Below are 18,794 nucleotides of genomic sequence, written 5' to 3' on the forward strand. Positions count from 1 at the left end.
GCTTAATCTGGATTTATTTCCATATCTCTCTGTTAGGCAGGTTCCATTTGGACTGTATAGTAGGAAAACGCAAAGTACCAGAAGAGTTAAGTAATTGGCGAACTGTAAAAATCCCTCCTGAGCGCCATAATATAAACGAGTTTGGTGCCAACCCTGGAGAAAATGCTGGATTTCCAAACAGTGGAGTTAAAGAGGAAGGACAAGGTGAGAGAAGCGATTGAGTCCTTAAATGTCGCCAGCAGGAAATAGTAGGGCCCAGTAAAGGGTGGTGTAATTGTGGGAAGGTATGTAGCCAGGGCAATCCAGGGATCAGAATAGAAAGAGTAGCAGCTTCTATATCCACCCATTGTTTCCTAACAGCAACTCTGCACCATTCCATAACCCTAGTAAGCAAGACAGTGTGATAATAAGTGAGGAAATGAGGCAGTTGTAAACCTCCAAGATGCTTTAGTCTATACAATACCTCATGTTTAAGACGTGGCTGGTGAAAACTTTTTGAGAAAAAAGCTTGTAATACTTCTGACATTCTGGAAAGGAACCAGAAGTTCTATAACTTGATATTTAAAATTGGAAGCTGTAGAGCTGTAAAACTGTCAACTATGGGTAAACATTCTGATATATAGAACTCTGGTTCATTTGACCTGAGGTCTCTTCTGGTATCCTGTTACTCCTAAAGAAAAAACAATCAACATTAGTTAAGTTTCTCAACTGCAAATGTAGCAATAGGTATATAATGGGAGCTGATGCCAGGTGTCAATTTTATTAGTTTGTACAAAAAGATCGCATGTTATAGATTCCTGCAAACTACAGGGTTTTTTTTTCTAGGAAGCATGACACTTAGCTACATCTGGGCAGACTATCACATACCTGGTGGTTGCTCTGAGAAATTTGATGTTTTGCAGTTTGTTCTACAATAATGGGCTCGATTCTATTCTGCGCAAAGTGAATAGCGCCGGGAATCAGCTCCCAGAACTATTCAATACACTGCGTTGCTATTCTGACTAAGGATTTCTTCTCGCACCCCTTCGGGGATGTGAGCAGAAATCCGACAAAAGTCCAGACACGAGGCTGTTTTCTGCCCTTCGCGCCTGGAAAACAGCATCGCGCGAGGAAGTTAGGTCGGGGAATGCCCGTTCTCGCGTCTTGAAAAGGGTGTTTAGTCGCGAGAACAGGCATTCTCCGACTAAACACAGCGCAGAATAGAATCACTCTGGGAGCTCTCTCCCGGCACTATTTACATCGAGGGCAATTGAATCGAGCCAAATGTCTGAGCAGATGACCATTGGCCACGAACAGCGGGATAATTAATGGGCGTGCAAAACAATTGATTGCAACATTGGGCACCTAATGTTCCCGCTAGGCTGCGGGAAAGACGGGGCGCTGGTGCATGGTCTTGTGACACGCCTCCATTTTGTCACACTTGTAGGCTTGCCCAGTGCTGGGCTTCTCCCAAGCTCTCCCCTCATGGTGAATACATGCCATGCGCATGCGCACGGTGTCTATTCATCCGATGGTGATTGTTCACTGCAACTTTTCCCACCCGCGAGACACTGCGGGTGGGAAAGGCTCAGGGCAGGCAGCAGGAACACTAAGCACCAATTAATTACTACAATGTAAAAAAGAATTTAATTGCCACAAAGTATTATTAGTATTCCCCTGGGATAACTGAAGGATAAAATATTTGATCATTGCACAGTATCTTACCCTAGTGTGTGGACTTAAGCTGGCCACACATCTAAAGATTATCTGTCCAACCAGCCAACTAGTTGATTGGTTGGAATGATAATCTGGTAAGGAATACAATCAGCAATTTGCTCCCAAACACTGGAAAATGGACCAAAACTGTTGTTTGAACAAATAGTTTAGATCAAACATTTAACAATCTTGTTTGAATTACCATTTTCATCTGTTTTCTGGAATTTAGGAGCAAATTGCTGATCATTATTTACTCCCATACGTTACCAGATTTTCATTCCAACCATTCAACAAGTTGGCTGGTTGGATGTAAATTGGTCTAGTGTGTGGCCAGCTTAAGGGAAGCATTAATGAATATTTTTGTAGGTGATGCTATTGTTATGTGAGGTAGCAATCTAGTTCTGTTGCCATCCTATGCAGTGAGGCAATGTGTCCAGAAGATCTTTGGTGCCCCGGGAGCAGTCCCTGGAGAACCATAGAGGTATCTTGGGACCCCTGCACATGTGACTGATCGGGGAGAACCATACTCTGGCTGCCCATTCAGAGTACACCAGAGTATTTGATATAACCATTCCTTTCAGTATCAGCACTGGAGGTAGGAAGTCAGGGCCTAATTCAGACCCACTCGCAAGCGGTTCGATGGTGCCCTAGTGCGCATGCGAACGACGGAGGGAGCTCCGTCGTGCGCATGCGCAAGACCCGCATAGCAACAGCCAAGCTATCGCTATGGGTCTCGCACCAAAGGGGGCGTGCTGTCAATGGTGAGGACAGCACGCCCCCTTTGTTGGGGTGCCGGGGGCGTTGCTGCCCAGACGGAGGCGTTCCCATGGGAACGCCTACCGTCTGGGGCCGGCCCCACTGACATCACTAGTGATGTCAGTGGGAGTACTTTTGGCTCTGATAGAGCCAAAAGCACTCCTGGGCTTGCGGCAGCGAGACCCTACCACAAGGGTCTCGTCGCAAGCCCGATGGTCGCGATGGTCCTGACCATTGCGACCATCTTTTTGGCCGCTCGCATAAGCTGTGGGTGGTCACCCACAGCTATGCGAGCGGCCAGGAGGCCGCTCCAATTTTAGTTAGGAGGGAAGGCCCTGATTCAGAGCGAGCACTCTGGTCAGAGCGTCCGGCTCTGTATCAGGCCCTCAGTTCCATCCAGGTAGATGACAGTATCTATCTTCCATGCTCCCTTCAAACTATGGTTTCAAAATTAGGGTTCTGTGCATTTTAGGGATTGGCAAATAGGTCTACATCTAGACAACCAACAGTTAGTACTGTTTTCTGAAAGAAAGTGGTGTTCAGTGCCACTTTGTCTAGGGTTATCTGTTAGTCTACCAACTTGATCAGTTACCCAGGCAAGTAATTTTCCATTAGGAGAATGTCCCTTTGAATTGCCCAATTCGAAATGTCCAACACTCCCATGCATAGGGTAATTGAAGGCGTGTCCCCTATTTTGTTAATGTCTGAAACTGCTGTCATCATGCAAAGTGCACTCCTTAAACATGATCAGAAATTCAATTAATTCCCAGGACGGGCACTTTGTGGAAGTATGCACAACATTAGCGGCAATGAGCAGCTTCTCTTGTGATAAGCGACAAGCGCAATGCAGTTACGGCGTGCCTGGCAATTTTTGTTTATCCCCTACTTAACCTGGATTTATACTTGCACCTCAGGTGGAAGGAGACTGGAGCCTCATGCCCGTTATTTTAGTCAGCAGTTTAAATTCAGTATTAAGTAGGGTTATCAGTCTATACAACGTTGGTAATTGCAGATCTGCGTTTTGCTTGGGGAGTAAATTGGTATGGGCAACATTGAAAACAGGAAAATTTAGGTGTATATAGGGAAGTCTAACCTCCACAAATAATCTAGCTTGAACTACCCTGTCAATTAATGTACCCTTACAAAGATTCAAATGATAAGTCTGAAAGAGGGAGAGAATCTTCATGGAATCTCTATAGATGATATTATAAATAGGGTCTTTGGGCTCGATTCAATTGAACGCAAATTAAATAGCGCCGGGAGGGAGCTCCCGGAGCTATTCAATTCAGCGCTCTGTTAGGTCGGAGAATGCTCGCTCTCCCACCCCTCGCGCCTTAAACAGGGTGTTTAGTCGCAAGAACGGCATTCTCCGACTAAACTGCCCGGTGCAATGCTGTTTCCGCGGCGTTAAGGGCAGAAAACAGCATAGCGCCTGTACTTTTGTCTGATTTTTGCTCGCACCCCTGAAGGGGTGCAAGGAGAAATCCTTAACAGCACGCTGAATTGAATAACTCCAGGAGCTCCCTCCCGGCGCTATTTATTTTGCGTTAAATTGAATAGAGCCCTTTGACAGCCACCTTTTCTTCCCCGGTTTCTACATGGATGCTAATACTTTACCTGTTTAATTTCCCCAAAGATAATATTTGTTTGTTTGCGAAGCATGTATCACACTTCGCTTGGAACAAAATATATTGTTCCAAAAGTCACAAGCTTGTTTATATGCCTGATGAAAAGTGTCACTTGGCTGGGAGGTATATGCCGCAAAAATTCATTATAGTCCTCTGATTAGGATAAAGAGAAGCACCAAAATGGGCCAGAAGGGCTAGTCTGAGTAGGTGTCAGTATGGGAGAGTAATCCGATATGACAATTGTCATAAATATCTGCTGGCTGCACTGAGGACACCAAAGCACTAGTTATGAGAAGATAATCAATACTTGAAAGTGAACTGTGTACCACGTGTAGGTTTTATTGGTAGATATGGGTCCCAAACTAAGGAGCATGTGATTTGGGCCAGAGGGCCTGTTTCAGAGCCGGACGCTATTTGCGCTCGCTCGTTCAGAAAAAGGGGCCGGCTATTTAAATTGAGCGCTCCATCTTTGCGGTCTGTTGATGCCTCTATGTCTGAGCGAGCGAACGAAACATGCGCTCGCTATTTTGTAAAGACACCCCCTGGCCGCTTGCATCCTACGTCATCTCTGCTATTTATTTGATTAATCGAGTACATCGAAAGGCGTCTGAACTGCTCGCAGTGCTTGTGGTAGGATTTTCCTACCGCAATCATGCGAACAGTTCAGGCTACGAAACAACCAAGTGACGTGGTCGATGATGCTGCTTTGTTAATTATGCACACCCTTAAAACGCCCGTTTTGACCGTTTGGCACGCCTGCGTTCGGATCACCACTCCCCATTTTCAAGCACCTTCCCCTGTTACCACCCACAAACGCCTCATCCTGTCACTCAAATTAGCAGGCACTCGCTATTTTGTGAGCGCTCGATTTCCGACCGCACTGACTGGTTGGCGCATGCGCATTACGACCCATACGCATGCGCAGATGTGCGAACATCGCTCGGAGCGAACGAGCGGCCGCTTACGAGCGGCTCTGAATCAGGCCCAGAGTCCTGAACCCAATGTGTTTCCTGATGACATATAATAACAACACAGACATTTAAGATGGGTAATTACAACTTTATTGCAGTTCAATAAACACTTTTTTGCCCATATGGAGTAGATTTTATTTGCTGAAAGAATAATCAGACTAATGGTGTATATATATTTATATTCTGATTTTTTTTTTTAAGTGTATGATTTGTGTAGATACAGCATAAACAAATTTCTGATATTATTGTTGTAATGTGAGCATCCTGAAAAGAACCAAAATAGCTCAACTCAGGGGTGAGATAATCCTCAGTGGAGAAGGGGTTAAGAGTATTAGCAGCTCTACGATGGGACGGATGAGAGTTAGTATTACAACAGAAGTCACTGCACATGTTCAGAACAATTGCGCTACGGACAAATGTGTGGCTCAGAGTGAGACATTGGTGTTTGTCGTAGTTAATGTGCAGTAAGGGTGTGTTTGTGCAAATGCATTTGCATGTTAAGAAAAGACCATTTGTGAGTGGTCAGTGACTAGTGCAAATAACTGATGGTGGTGATAATGGCTGTCAGATCTAGTGAATCACTAGTAATAAGCCACCTTTGTACTTTTGCAAGATAGGGGCATATTTGAGAGCATTTTTAACATTGTAAATAGGAAATGCGTTCGTTATACGTAAGAGAAGCGGTGTGCAGTGAGTGCATTTCAGTTGTAACGGTCTATGGCAGTGGTTCTCCAACTCGGTACTCAGGACCCCACAAGGTTCACACTTTCTAGATCACCCAGCAGGTGCACAGGTGTATTTATTACTCACTGACACATTTTAAAAGATCCACAGGTGGAGTAATTATTTCACTTGTGATACTGTGAGGAGACCTGGAAAACATGCACTGTTTGGGGTCCTGAGAACCGAGTTTGAGAACTGTGGTCAATGGCATATTCATGTCTTAAGGTGCGTACACACGTGACGATTTTCTCCATGAATGAAATTGGTTTGTGTATCCCCGGCAGGGGTGTGCTCAGTGTTAACGACACTGAGCCCAAACACTGAACGAAATCAAGAACGATTTTGTTGAGTGCCGGGCTCCCTCCCTCATCCCCGAACATGTTCAAACTGCCAATATCGTCAGGTTAGACAGGAGATTTGGGCGATGAACGGCAACTACCCACTACAAACGGGAGCGCGCATTGGTAGTCATCGTTCATCGTTTTGGGGCTGAAACTGGACGATTTTTTGGACGAATGAACGATAACGACGTCGTTATTGTTCAGTTGTCCATAAAATCGCCCCGTGTTTACGCACCTTTAAAGCAGACACATCTGTTACCATTGCAAGAAGGACCTTAATTTGATTGCAGCTACAAATTAACAAAGTGGAGAAATTTTTTTTTTATTTTTTTTTGCATGACATGGCTGTGTACCTCATTGTAACTCACTTGTGTTTGTTTAAAATCAGGATGGGGAAGTTATGGTTTTCTTGTTAAAGTTGTGTTCCATGATGGAGCTGATATTATATTCCGCCCTCCAGTGGCTCGTCCCTTTTTCATTCTTTGCTTTGTGAATCAATAATAAACTGTATTAAATTAGTATCTTTTTTTATAAGAAGATTATTATCTAGATATATTTTTTATTACCTTGTTTTGTCTTATAATGCTCTTGTTGAAAGCTAAGCTAGTAGAGCTTCAGGGATAGAAAAACTTGGGTGCTATGTATTGTTGGTCTGAAGGGCTTGGCTACGGGGTGCCGGCGCTCGGGATCCCGACAGGGTCACAATCCCTACAGAAGGAGGTAGGTATATTCTCCTTCCCCTACCCCTAACCCTCCCACCCTGCAGCCTAAACCTAAACCCCAATACTTACTGTCAGGATGCCGGCGTCTGCATTCTGAGCACCGGCATCCCGACAGCTGGGATAATAACTACATCCCATCTGAAGAAACGGTAAACAGGGTGTGCTGATTTAAATCACATGAAATTTTTTCAGTCTTTCACGATTATTTAAAAAAAAAAAAAAAAAAATCAAGGGTGTATAACTTGGGTTTTGAAGTTCAATTTAGCTCGCCTCAAATCGAAAGTACAAATCCCTCATTTACTAAAATTCGACTAAAGAGCATTTTCTAAATTGAATTAGATTTGGTTCGGTTTTGAACAGTGATTTGCTGTTTGATTTGGCATGTTCATGTAAAAATCGAACTGCAAGTCCCACTTCAAAACAAACTGCAAATCCCCGACTGAATAGAACTGCTTCATGCTTGCACTTTCAGCATAAGCAGTTAGTTTTCACACAGATACATGTATACATCATTGAGATGCATGCATGTATCTTACTGTAACAAGCTTAGAAACCGTTAAATTTTAACCCTATGGAGAAGGTGAGTATGTTTTTTTTACCACAGGTACCCTATGGATAATCTACTGGAGAAGGGGACTGATGCTACAGGGATACAAAGGCGAGTATGAGTACATGTGTGTGTGCTCGCATGTGTGTGTACATGTGTGAGTGCATGTATGTTTAATAAACTTATACGGTGTACGGAATAGGTGTCCTGTGTTTTTTTTAATATTACTTTTGCAGTGGAACTACAGGTGCCAGCGGGCCTGTAATGCCCTGAATGCTGGTACTTGTGGTTCTCCAAGTACCAGCTTGCGGGGGAGGCTTGCTGAGACCTGCAGGTACACAGCAAAAGACAATATTTAAAACTATTTCAAATGCACTACACTTACAATATCAACCTGCCACCCACCACCCAGGAGTGGCAGGGATAGCCACGGGCTATCATCCTAGGCTAGGGGTGCCATGGAGAGGCTGGGGGGCCCGGTGATGTGGCTACAAAGGGTCCGGTGCTAGTTCTGTAGATTACAGGGAGACCCTACGCAATTTTGTTCCCCTGTAATTCCAGAACCAGGACAGGATCAGAGCCCAGTGCTGGTTGTGCTAAGTACAGTGGAACCCTACGCAATTTTTCCCCTGTACTTAGACAACCAGGACTGGCTATGAAAAGGCAGGGGCTGGTTATGTTTTAAGGGGGGGGGACGCCACGTCAATTTTTTTTTCTAAATTTAACTCTTTCTAAGCTTTTTACAGTAAGATACATGCATGCATCTCACTGATGTATGCATGTATCTGTGTCAGTCCGATCTGCTCATGCTCAAATCAAAAGCATGAAGCAAATCTATTCAGCTGGGGATTTGAAGTTCGATTTTGTGTTGGATTTCAAAGGGATTTGTCTGTTGGTCTATGTAAAAGTACCAATGTTTTTCCAATGTTCGATTTGAGTAAAATTCGGTTTTAAGTTCGATTTTACATTCGATTTGGCCTTTAGTAAATACCCAAATGCAAATTCGAATGCCAAATCACCCAAAAATCTAAATCGAACTTTAGTAAATTTACCCCAAGGTGCTTAATGTATTGATAAAATTGGTGGTAAATGCACATTGGTTCAGAAACTGTAGCTGGTAATGAAAATATCATGGTAATGAAAATATTATGGTACCAGCTGCAGCATCATCCGCTTCAGTAGAAAGAATAATTGTCAACATTTGGTTTGGTGCAGTCAAATCTGAGAACCTGCTTGGGTACTGACAAAGCTGCAAAACTTGTGTTTCTTTTTTAAGGCGTTCAAGAAACAAAAAGTGTAGATTTATTCAGATTTACACATCAAGAAAGGCATTTGCCAACTATTGTAACTTGTAACATCATTGTTTCCTTATTACCGTATATACTCGAGTATAAGCCGACCCGAATATAAGCCGAGGTACCTACTTTTACCACAAAAAACTGGGAAAACTTATTGACTCGAGTATAAGCCTAGTGTGGTAAATGGCAGCAGCTGGTAGTGCCCCCAGTGGTAATCCCCCCTTTCAGTGCCTCCAGTAGTAATCCCACCCTGGTAGTACCCCCAGTGGTAATCCCCCCTTTTAGTGCCCCCTGTAGTAATCCCCCACTGGTAGTGCCCCCTGTAGTAATCCTCCCCTGGTAGTTCCCCCAGTGGTAATCCCCCCCCTGTAGAAACCCCTCTGTAGTAATCCCCCCCTGGTAGTGCCCCCTGTAGTAATCCCCCCCTGGTAGTTCCCCCAGTGGTAATCCCCCCTTTTAGTGCCCCCTGTAGTAATCCCCCCCCTGGTAGTTCCCCCAGTGGTAATCCCCCCTTTTAGTGCCCCCTGTAGTAATCGCCCCCTGATAATGCCCCCTGTAGTAATCGCCCCCTGGTAGTGCCCCCTGTAGTCCCCCCCCCAGTAGAGAGAGATGTGACAAGAATAAAAAAAAAAGAATCACTTACCTTAAACTCCCGCCGCTGTCCGCTCCTTCGGCCGCTTTGCATGGGAGAGACGTCGTCATGACGACGTGTCTCCCATCACCCACTGCGGGAGCCGGAAGATGGCTCCCGCAGTGGGAGCAGCAGCAGCCGCTGAGAGTCTGACAGACTCTCAGCGGCTGCTGATTACACCAAAGACGCAGCTGCCGGCTCTGGCGGCTGTGTGTTTGGCAGTGTGTAGCGCTGACCGAACTCCGTCTGGTCAGCACTACACTTGACTCGAGTATAAGCCGAGGGGGTACTTTTTCAGCACATTTTTTGTGCTGAAAAACTCGGCTTATACTTGAGTATATAAGGTATTCTTTCCTTTTGCAGTTTGTGTGAAAAACAATATAAATTAAAAAATAAAATAAAATAAAAAATCGGACCAGTTTTTTTTCTTAAATCATGATTATTTTTACACCCTGGTGCTTGAGCAGTTATATTCTGTACACTAAGCAGTCACTCTCCAACAACTACTGTCATATTGTACTATGGAGTTTAAATATCACCCAAGCATGAGGATGCCATGACCATAAGTTTGCATTGGGCCAAATTCTTCTACATTAACTGTGAATTTTAGCAGCTGTGGAGGTTTCACTGGTGAGACTACCCTTCATGCTGGGCCATGCACTGTGCTTACCCAAGCCAGAAAGTGTTTGAGAGACTTTGTTTCACACAAGCGGGTCGATGTTCCCCCACTGCGCATGCGCACGACGGAGGGAGCTCCGTCGTGCGCATGCGCGAGACCCGGCGAGCGACGGGCTCTCCATTGCTTCGGGTCTTGCACCAAAGGGGGCGTGCTGTCGATGTTGATTGACAGCACGCCCCCTTTGGTGGGCGTGCTGGGGGCGTGCCTGCAGACGGAGGCGTTCCCATGGGAATGCCTACCGTCGGAAGCCGGCCCCACTGACATCACTAGTGATGTCAGTGGGAGTGATTTTGGCTCTGATAGAGCCAAAATCACTCCAGGGCTTGCGGCAGATGAGACCCTACTGCAGGGTCAGAGCGTTCGGCTCTAATTCAGGCCCATAGAGTGTAAACTCCACTGGGACGGGGACTGATGTTAATGACTGGAAAAATATTTTCTGTAAAGCTCCTTGCTATATGTGGGTTTGGTATAAAACCGTGTTTCCCAACCTCTGGGCCTGATTCAGACCCTCTCACGAGCGCTGAGCGCTTGCAAGCGGGTCGATGTTGGCCCAATGCGCATGCACACGACGGAGGCGGCTCCGTCGTACGCATGCGCCAGACCCGGATGGCGACGGGTAAGCTGTCGCTCTGGGTCTCGCTACAAAGGGGGCGTGCTGTCGATGGTGAGTGACAGCACGCCCCCTTTGGTGGGTGTGCCGGGGGCGTGGCTGCCCAGACGGAGGCGTTCCCATGGGAACGCCTACCGTCTGGGGCCGGCCCCACTGACATCACAAGTGATGTCAGTGGGAGTGCTCTCAGCTCTGATAGAGCACTCCAAGGCTCCAAGGGTGCTTTCGTTGCCGAAAGCACTCCAAGGCTTGCGGCAATGAGACCCTACCACAAGGGTCTCGTCGCAAGCGCGATGGTCGCGATGGTCTTCACCATCGTGACCATCTTCCTGGACGCTCGCTATAGCTGTGGGTGGTCACCCACAGCTATACGAGCAGCCAGGAGGCCGCTCTAAAAATCAAGAGGGACGGCCCTGATTCAGAGTGAGCGCTCTGTCAGAGCGTCCGGCTCTGAATCAGGGCCTCTGTTCCCAAGGCACACTAACAGTCCAGGTTTTAGTGATATCCACACCTGTTCTCAACTATGGCTATATTTAAAACCTGGACTGTTAGTGTGCGTTGAGGATCATGGTTGGGAACCCCTGGTATAAAAGATAGACAGGAGTGAAGTTAGACAATGTCTGGATAGACAACAGATGTTAAGGTGCCTACACAGATAGCGATGTGTACGATTTCCCCCTGAATTCTCCCAGGGAGCTCCCCGGCAGTCGTGGGCACGATTTGGTCTGAAAAAGCTGCCCATTTGACACATGATCTATCGTGCCTCCTAAACTATCCAGTGCATCGTGACTTCAGATTGTCAGATCTGCCTTACAGCACGGCAGATCTGCGATGTGCGACCTGCGGGGACGCGCATTGCCTCGTGATCGTGAGTGGGGACTCACGATTTGGGCATATTTTACACGATCTGTCATTCTGATGTGTCGGAATCTGCCAGGTCGGGTAAAATATCTCCATGTGTGTAGGCACCTTTTAGACAGGCAAAAGGTCGACAGGGACAAAATGTTGACACAGAAAATGTTAGCATGGATGAAGGTCGACCGTGTCAAAAGGTCAACACATAGTTTTTTCTAACCCTAACCCTCCCCCTGGTGCCTAACTCTAGCCATCGGGGTATGTGCCTAACCCTCCATTAAATGCCTTACCTTAACCCTAAAAAACCCCCGAAAAATGTGTTGACCATTTTTGTGACAACCTTTTTTCCCTGTTGACCTACTGACTGTCTAACATTTGTCTATCTAGACATTGTCAACCTTTTTACTGTATATCTACTGTCTGGAACCCAGAATATGTTCACTACTTGTATATAAATAACTATTAATGAATAAAATAATTCTATATAGCCAGAATAGTCTATTGGCAAATTTACCTGTTGTTTCCTCTATATACGAGGACTGCAAAAATCCCAGGAGTCTCAAGAGACCTAAAACTTCCTGAAGACTCCTACATGTGATAGTCCTGATACTGCAGTGAGCCAAAGCAGATGGAAGATCATTGTTTCCATTTGTGCCTATGAATTCAGCACCCAGGAGGAACCATCTGGCAATCTTTTCCCTCAAACTCCAAAAACATTTGCATAAAGAGTCAAACCTAGCCAGTCTGTGAATGAGATTAATTTACTGGGTTTGCAGACTTCATATTATTTTGCATACAGGAGGGCACTCATTGTAAAAAGCAGTTACGTGGAGGGTAATTTCTTATTGGGCAGGGGTTTTTGCCATGTAATTGGAGTTACCTCATTAAAACCTCCTCCTGTAACCATATATTACAGCTGCATGCTTTGTATTCAGTTGCATATTATGGGGAAGATTCAATTTAGTTCGATTTGAATAGCGCCAGAGCTATTCAATTGACTACAAGTATTAGGGAGATGCCAGTTACTGTGCCTTAAGCTGGGTTTTAAGTCATGGTAACTGGAATACTCCGACTAAAGTGCCGTCTGCGATGCTGTTAACACAGGCGCTTAGCCGGAAAGCAGCATTGCAGCCCTAGTTTAGTCGTATTTAAAGTGCCTTAGTAATACTCATTAAAATAGGCCCCAAAAATCTGATATCACAGTAGTCCGATTTTAATATTAAAGAGGGTAGAATAAAGTGGGGATTCCAGGTATAAATTGTTGGGTCTGCTCAACCATATATCCTCAATACTGTCTTTAATAAATTACTACATAAATCAACCTGGTTTTAATTTTCTGTCTACTTGAAATCGGAGCACATATTCAATATGGTGGATTGGGTTATGTACGGGATTTTTTAGAAGTGGAGATGTTGCCCATAGCAACCAATCAGATTCTAGCTTATATCTTCTATAAGGTGATAGATAAATGTTAAGTAGAATCTGATTGGTTGTTATGGGCAACATCTACACTTCTTAAAGCATGCACATTAGTAAATATACCCCTAGGTGTATGAAGACACACATCTGTATTTTTGAGGAGGGAGAAGCAGGGGAAATTGGCAGTATAAATTTATATCAAACTTATCCCATTCCAAGGGCCATACAGTGTAGCTGTGTTGTTCACTATTTTATATGGTGATCACTATGATGTCCTCTGTATTATATGGCGATCACTGATATTCTCAGTGGTAAACGGCAGTCATGCGATGCTCTTTGTATTGTCGCGGTCACTGATGTTCGCTGTATTATATGACGGTCATTGATATTCGCTGTGTTGTATAGTACAGTGGTCACTGATGTTTACTGTGATTTTATATTGCAGTCACTGCAGCACTCTGCACTGAAATGCTCTGTGACATGTGTGTTAATGTAGTACAAGCAGGTTTACATACCTTTCAGTTCTGAGGGGTGGGGATGATGCTAAGATGAGTTTGACTGCAATGTCCTCAAATGGGCTTCTGATTAGGAAGTATGGATACATCCTCTCTCATGATTCAAATTTGGCATATCTTTACATTATAATAATGTACTGAAACTTGACAAAATCATCATACAATTGGCCTGATAATGTCACATATTCAGCTCAAAACAAGCAATCTACAGCCCCAATTGGTCTGAGAAATCCAAAATGTTGGACAACCTGATTTACCGATTCTGATCACTTTATTGTCGGAATCAGTGATTGGTGTGCCAAATACAGTGCCATTTTCCCCCCCAATCACCTGTAAAATGGGGAATTGCCCCATCCATTGCAGTTGTATGGGTGGCCTTAACAGTGGTTCTCAACCCTCAGGTACCTCCAACAGTACATGTTTTGAGGATTTCTGTTTGTGGAAGTAGGTGGGATAATTATCACAGACCCAGCAACACAGATTAACTCACCTGTGCATGAATGAAGACCTCAACTAAACATGACCTGTTTGTGGTACTTGAGGACTGGTGTGAAGAACCCCTGTTGTATCACCACCCAGACTTGTAAGCTTACTGCCTTACAGTGCCAATTCGTATATAACAATGTCAAATAGTAGAACTGTTCTCTTGCACAACCTACATTAGCTGGGAACTCAGGTAATGTTGACCACAAAGTTATATATAATGATGACAGACAGTCCCCAAAACTAAATATTTAGCAAGGAAATTCTATTTTTTTCTTTGTGACTAAGGGGGCTATTGATCAAGCTGGTTTTTCATAAAGCTATGTAGCAAAAGCTGTTTCTGCATAATTGTATGTATCACCACTAAGTAACAGCCTAATGAAGGCGATTTCACCGACATCCCCTACAAAAGGCTAACTACCGTTGCAGACTGCAGTTCCCATTATTATCAATGGAGGTAATAGTCTGACCCCTATGCACCAAACTTCGCTTTTGGAAATTTGGTCAGTTGGTTTATGCCATCCTTAGTTGGTGTACACTCTTTATGCCTATGGAAGCATATTAGGTGTAGAGGTATCTTACAATCCTTCCCTGGCAGCCTCCAGAAACTGACTTTGGGCCTGATTCATCACTGATCTCAATTGCAACCACGTACACAGATCGGCCGATGGTGTGTGCAGCGCATGCGCCGCAGTGCACGTACGCAGGTTAGCATTGCAATCGCACTGCGATCACGTATGCAGATAGAAAGCCATCACAGAGTGAGTGATGGGACGTCAACTTTTGGGGGTGATGACGGGAGAGTGGTCGGAGGAAACACTTACATGCCTGTCCAATTGAACGCCATTGCATGGTGTGCTAAATTAGCCACTGCGTCGGCATACGCAGCTTGAGTACTCACTGCGTGCGACGAGACTTGCAATTTCTGAGACCGGTCAGACCTTCTGTAATTCTGCGTGAGGGGACGATGTTACCAATGTAAACGCAGGACTACGATGTCTTACGGATGTGAGAAAGCGTAGCGGGCGTCTCTATGCTGGCTGTTTGGGTGCAAACTTTAGCTTATTTCTGCAGCCGTGATCGCAAAAGCGATCTGTGATGAATCGGGACCATTGTGTACATGCACAGTATCAACTTCCCAGGAGGAGACCTTTCAAAATATAAAAGACTCCTCCGATACCCCTGGGATGTAACTCGTAGGGATGGCGGATATTGCAACTACTGTCCCTGAGAGTTACATTAAGTACATAGTAAATTATTACCCTCGCTGCAATGTACACTGAAAAGAATAAATTGCAACACTTTCGTGATTTTTTTATGTTCATTCTAGCACCCTGCACCTGTCACAACCTGTGCATTTCCTCTGTCTGGGGTGTTGCTCTCTGCTCTGGTGCTTCTAGCACACTCAGCTGATGCAACAAACTGCTGAGATACAGACCACAGATTTCAAGAAGCACCAGAGCAGAAAGCGACACCCCAGGCAGGAAAGAGGAACTGCACTGGTTGTGGTAAGTGCAGAGTGCTAGAATGAAAACTATTTGTTAAGGTGCATACACACACAACAATTTTTTTAACGATTATCGTTAAACGATATCGGTTGAAAAAATCGTTCACTTTCTGAGTCAAACGAAGAACGATTAATGTTAATGCGCGTTCACGTTTGTAGTTCAGTCAGACTTGTCAACTCAACGATTTTCATTAAATTAATATGCAAAAATTGTTTGTAGTTCATAAATATCGTTCATTACATTTAAATGAACATAGTAAATGAACAACTTTAGTAAACGATTTTAGTAAAATTTTTCAAGGTAGAAAATCATTTACTAAAATCGTTCACTAACTCAATCGTTGTGTGTGTATGCAGCTTTATACATATGCCCCTAAATCTTTTATTTTGTCAACTTTCCTCTATGGCCTGCTTTTTAAAGTGAATGGCATATAAATGTTTCTTAAGAAACCGTCTGATACAGTACACACCCTCGCTGCTGGCTATAAATGACAGTCACATATTGATACTAATAAAATATTAATATACTTTTTTTTATTACACTAACAGTGGGTACAGTGGGTACACACCCGCCGACCGTCCAATTGAACTACCAATTATCGCCCAGTGTGTCCCCAGCATTAGATGTGTTGGAGCCAGTAAGTCATTGTCTATTGTTACTTTTTCAGGTTAAAAGCTCCCTCATACTGGCGTCATGAAAACCTACAGGCCGAGGGAAAAGCAGGGAAACAAGGCCCAGGAAAGTGTCAAGGCTCCAGACGAAGGAAAGATTAAGGTAATTGTTAGTATAGTGTAAACTTTTTTTTTTTGTGGTTAGGGTTAGTAATTCAATATTATCAGAAAACTCTCTGAACCTGCAAGTCATGCAGAAGGTGCCTTAAATGTCACCAGTTCAGGCACTTAGTGGACAGCGTTGCAAGTAGCAGCACTGCAGTGATTGGCTGGGCATTGCAGTATCTTGAACTTGTCATAAGCTAAGCTACCCAGTGACAAGTAGATGGTTCAGGACACTGAAGTACCCAGACAATCACAGTAGAGTTCTGTACGTAGGACACTGTCCACTGAATGTGCTACAGATGGTGCAGCTTGGGCCGGATGCATGAGGTGTGAATTCAGTCAGTTGTATGAGTACAAGACTCACTTCAGCTCTAATACAGTTAGCACAATCTAGAACAGTTGTGTGGTGGCACCCTTAAGGGCAGTTGTGGCCCAGCCTACACAAAAATACAATTTGTCCTGCAGCAGAACTCCTGGCTGATCTGTTCAATAGTGGCATTAGTTTGCTTGTAATGCAATTCTGCAGCGTTATTGCAAAACCGAAATTTTGTATTTATGGTCACAGGAGAATAAAGTAGAAATTTCAGAAGCAGAATTTAGAGGCATTTGCTAGCTGCAGTATAGGGCAATGAGTGATGTGCATGCTGAAATAGAGGTCCAGGCTCTAATGGCTACTTCCAGCAGGATAATGTGCCATGTCACAAAGCACACGTTATATCATGCTAGTTCAATGAGTTCAGTGTACCTCTAAGCCGCCACAATTACAAGATCTCAATCTAATAGAGCATGTGGTTGCATTGTTGATGTTTCAGATTTGCCAGCTGCACATTCTTACTACACAACTGCATATTCCTAAAATCTCTTCATGGACCAGAATCTTTAAGGAATGTTTTCAGCACCTTGTTGAATCCATGCCAGAATGAATTCAGCAGTCTTACCCAGTATTAGAAAGGTGTACCTAATAAAGTGACAACTGAGTATGTATTTTTTTTTATGTTTGCCTTGTGTCTTTATACAGCCAAGGCATGGGTCCTATACTATTTTAATATTTTGTTATTACCACCAAATATGTCCCTATAGTTTTGTTTTGCCTTAGATATTTGACATTACATATTAAACGTTTTCCCTTCAGGCATTATTGGAAAGAACTGGATACAGCTTGGATGTAACTACAGGTCAAAGAAAATATGGTGGTCCGCCTCCAGAGTCCGTATCCTCTTGTGCACAGCCTGGCATCGGTACAGAGGTCTGTGTGTAGTAAACGTGAATATTAGCGCTTTGGGAGACTTTTGTTCCTTCTGATACAGCTTACATTAACCAAGTGAAATTATAATAGGTTGTTAGAATAGTAAAATAAGATGTTTAATATTTAAATGTTGTTATTTCCCCACATATGAAAGATGTTTTTTTAATTATAGCCTTTTTTAACAGGTTTTTGTTGGAAAGATACCTAGAGACTTGTATGAGGATGAGTTAGTACCTCTTTTTGAAAAAGCAGGCGCCATCTGGGATCTTCGTCTTATGATGGATCCTCTCTCTGGACAAAATAGGGGTTATGCCTTTATAACTTACTGTTACAAAGAAGCAGCTCAGGAGGCTGTTAAATTGGTAAGTTCTTATTATGTTTTTGCACCTAGAAATGAGTGTAAAACTACAGAGATCTATCCTTATTAGACTTTTTTTTTTTTTTTATTCCTCTATCTCAAAGCATGAATTTCAACTTCTTCTGAAGACATTTAATGTAATGAAGATAATGTCAGTGCCATCAGTGTGGGGGCAGTAAATATAACACCTACGATCTGTATAAAACTTTCATATCATTCCAAGACGTCTTTTAAGATGTCCCTTTGGCAAGCCAATTGTTAGACCCAACTTAAATGCAATCTCATAAAGGGCATTATCCCTATGAACCCACCAGTGGTGTTTTGGAGTCAGGCAGCAAACCAGTGATCTGGACACCCACGTTTGTTCATTCCAAAAGTGACATAGTTTGGCTTTAGTAAAGTGGTTGTCAAACTGTGGGGTGCACCCACATGGGGGTGCGTTGGAATGTTGGTGAACACGCAGTGGCTGTTTCATTTTGCTAGATGTGAAATAATTGCAGCCACGCTTGCTGTATTACTCTCCTTGTTTCCACTCTTCAACTGTGTCAGACATTTATAATGTTGACTTAATTGTATGTACATCCTCTAACAGACTAATTTTTACTTTAGGCTTCAGTAGAGCTCCGCGGAAGCACTATAGACTAGCTTTAATGTACTGTCAATACTAGTACGAATATCAGCGGGCCAGCTCTCTAACTACCTTCAGTTCTGATAAGCTTTTAAATATAAGTAGTTCTTACATGATTTGTGATTTTGCATTTGTAGTAGACTTTCATCCTAGTACAAGCCTTTTAATACCATTTGTTTTGTTGTTTTCTAGTGTGACAACTATGAAATCCGCCCTGGCAAACACATTGGAGTATGCATTTCAGTGGCAAACAACAGACTTTTTGTTGGTTCCATCCCCAAAAATAAAACTAAGGAAAATATTCTGGAGGAGTTTAGTAAAGTTACAGGTACTGTTATTTAGCCAGGCACTGCATATTCAGCTTTTTATATGCCTGGGGAAAGTAAACCTTTTTGGAAACCTCGA

General features: G+C 43.7%; 1 protein-coding gene across 2 annotated transcripts in view; it reads left to right on the plus strand.

Annotated features, from left to right (window-relative positions):
* HNRNPR (heterogeneous nuclear ribonucleoprotein R) overlaps positions 1 to 18,794 on the plus strand; it is a 46,830-nt gene that overhangs the window by 14,197 nt on the left and 13,839 nt on the right. The window contains exons 1-5 of one of the 2 annotated variants that reach the window (XM_088451165.1): positions 68 to 204; positions 16,049 to 16,155; positions 17,290 to 17,403; positions 17,589 to 17,765; positions 18,582 to 18,717. In XM_088451165.1, coding sequence (XP_088307291.1) covers positions 16,075 to 16,155; positions 17,290 to 17,403; positions 17,589 to 17,765; positions 18,582 to 18,717 — 508 coding nt within the window. In that variant the 5' untranslated portion in view covers positions 68 to 204; positions 16,049 to 16,074. Of the gene's footprint in view, positions 1 to 67; positions 205 to 16,048; positions 16,156 to 17,289; positions 17,404 to 17,588; positions 17,766 to 18,581; positions 18,718 to 18,794 lie in introns of those variants that run through there. The other variant, XM_088451164.1, reaches the window with a different exon arrangement.

Source organism: Taudactylus pleione, unplaced genomic scaffold, assembly GCF_031769625.1.
Source record: "Taudactylus pleione unplaced genomic scaffold, aTauple2 ptg000539l, whole genome shotgun sequence".
NCBI classification, from domain to species: Eukaryota; Metazoa; Chordata; class Amphibia; order Anura; family Myobatrachidae; genus Taudactylus; species Taudactylus pleione.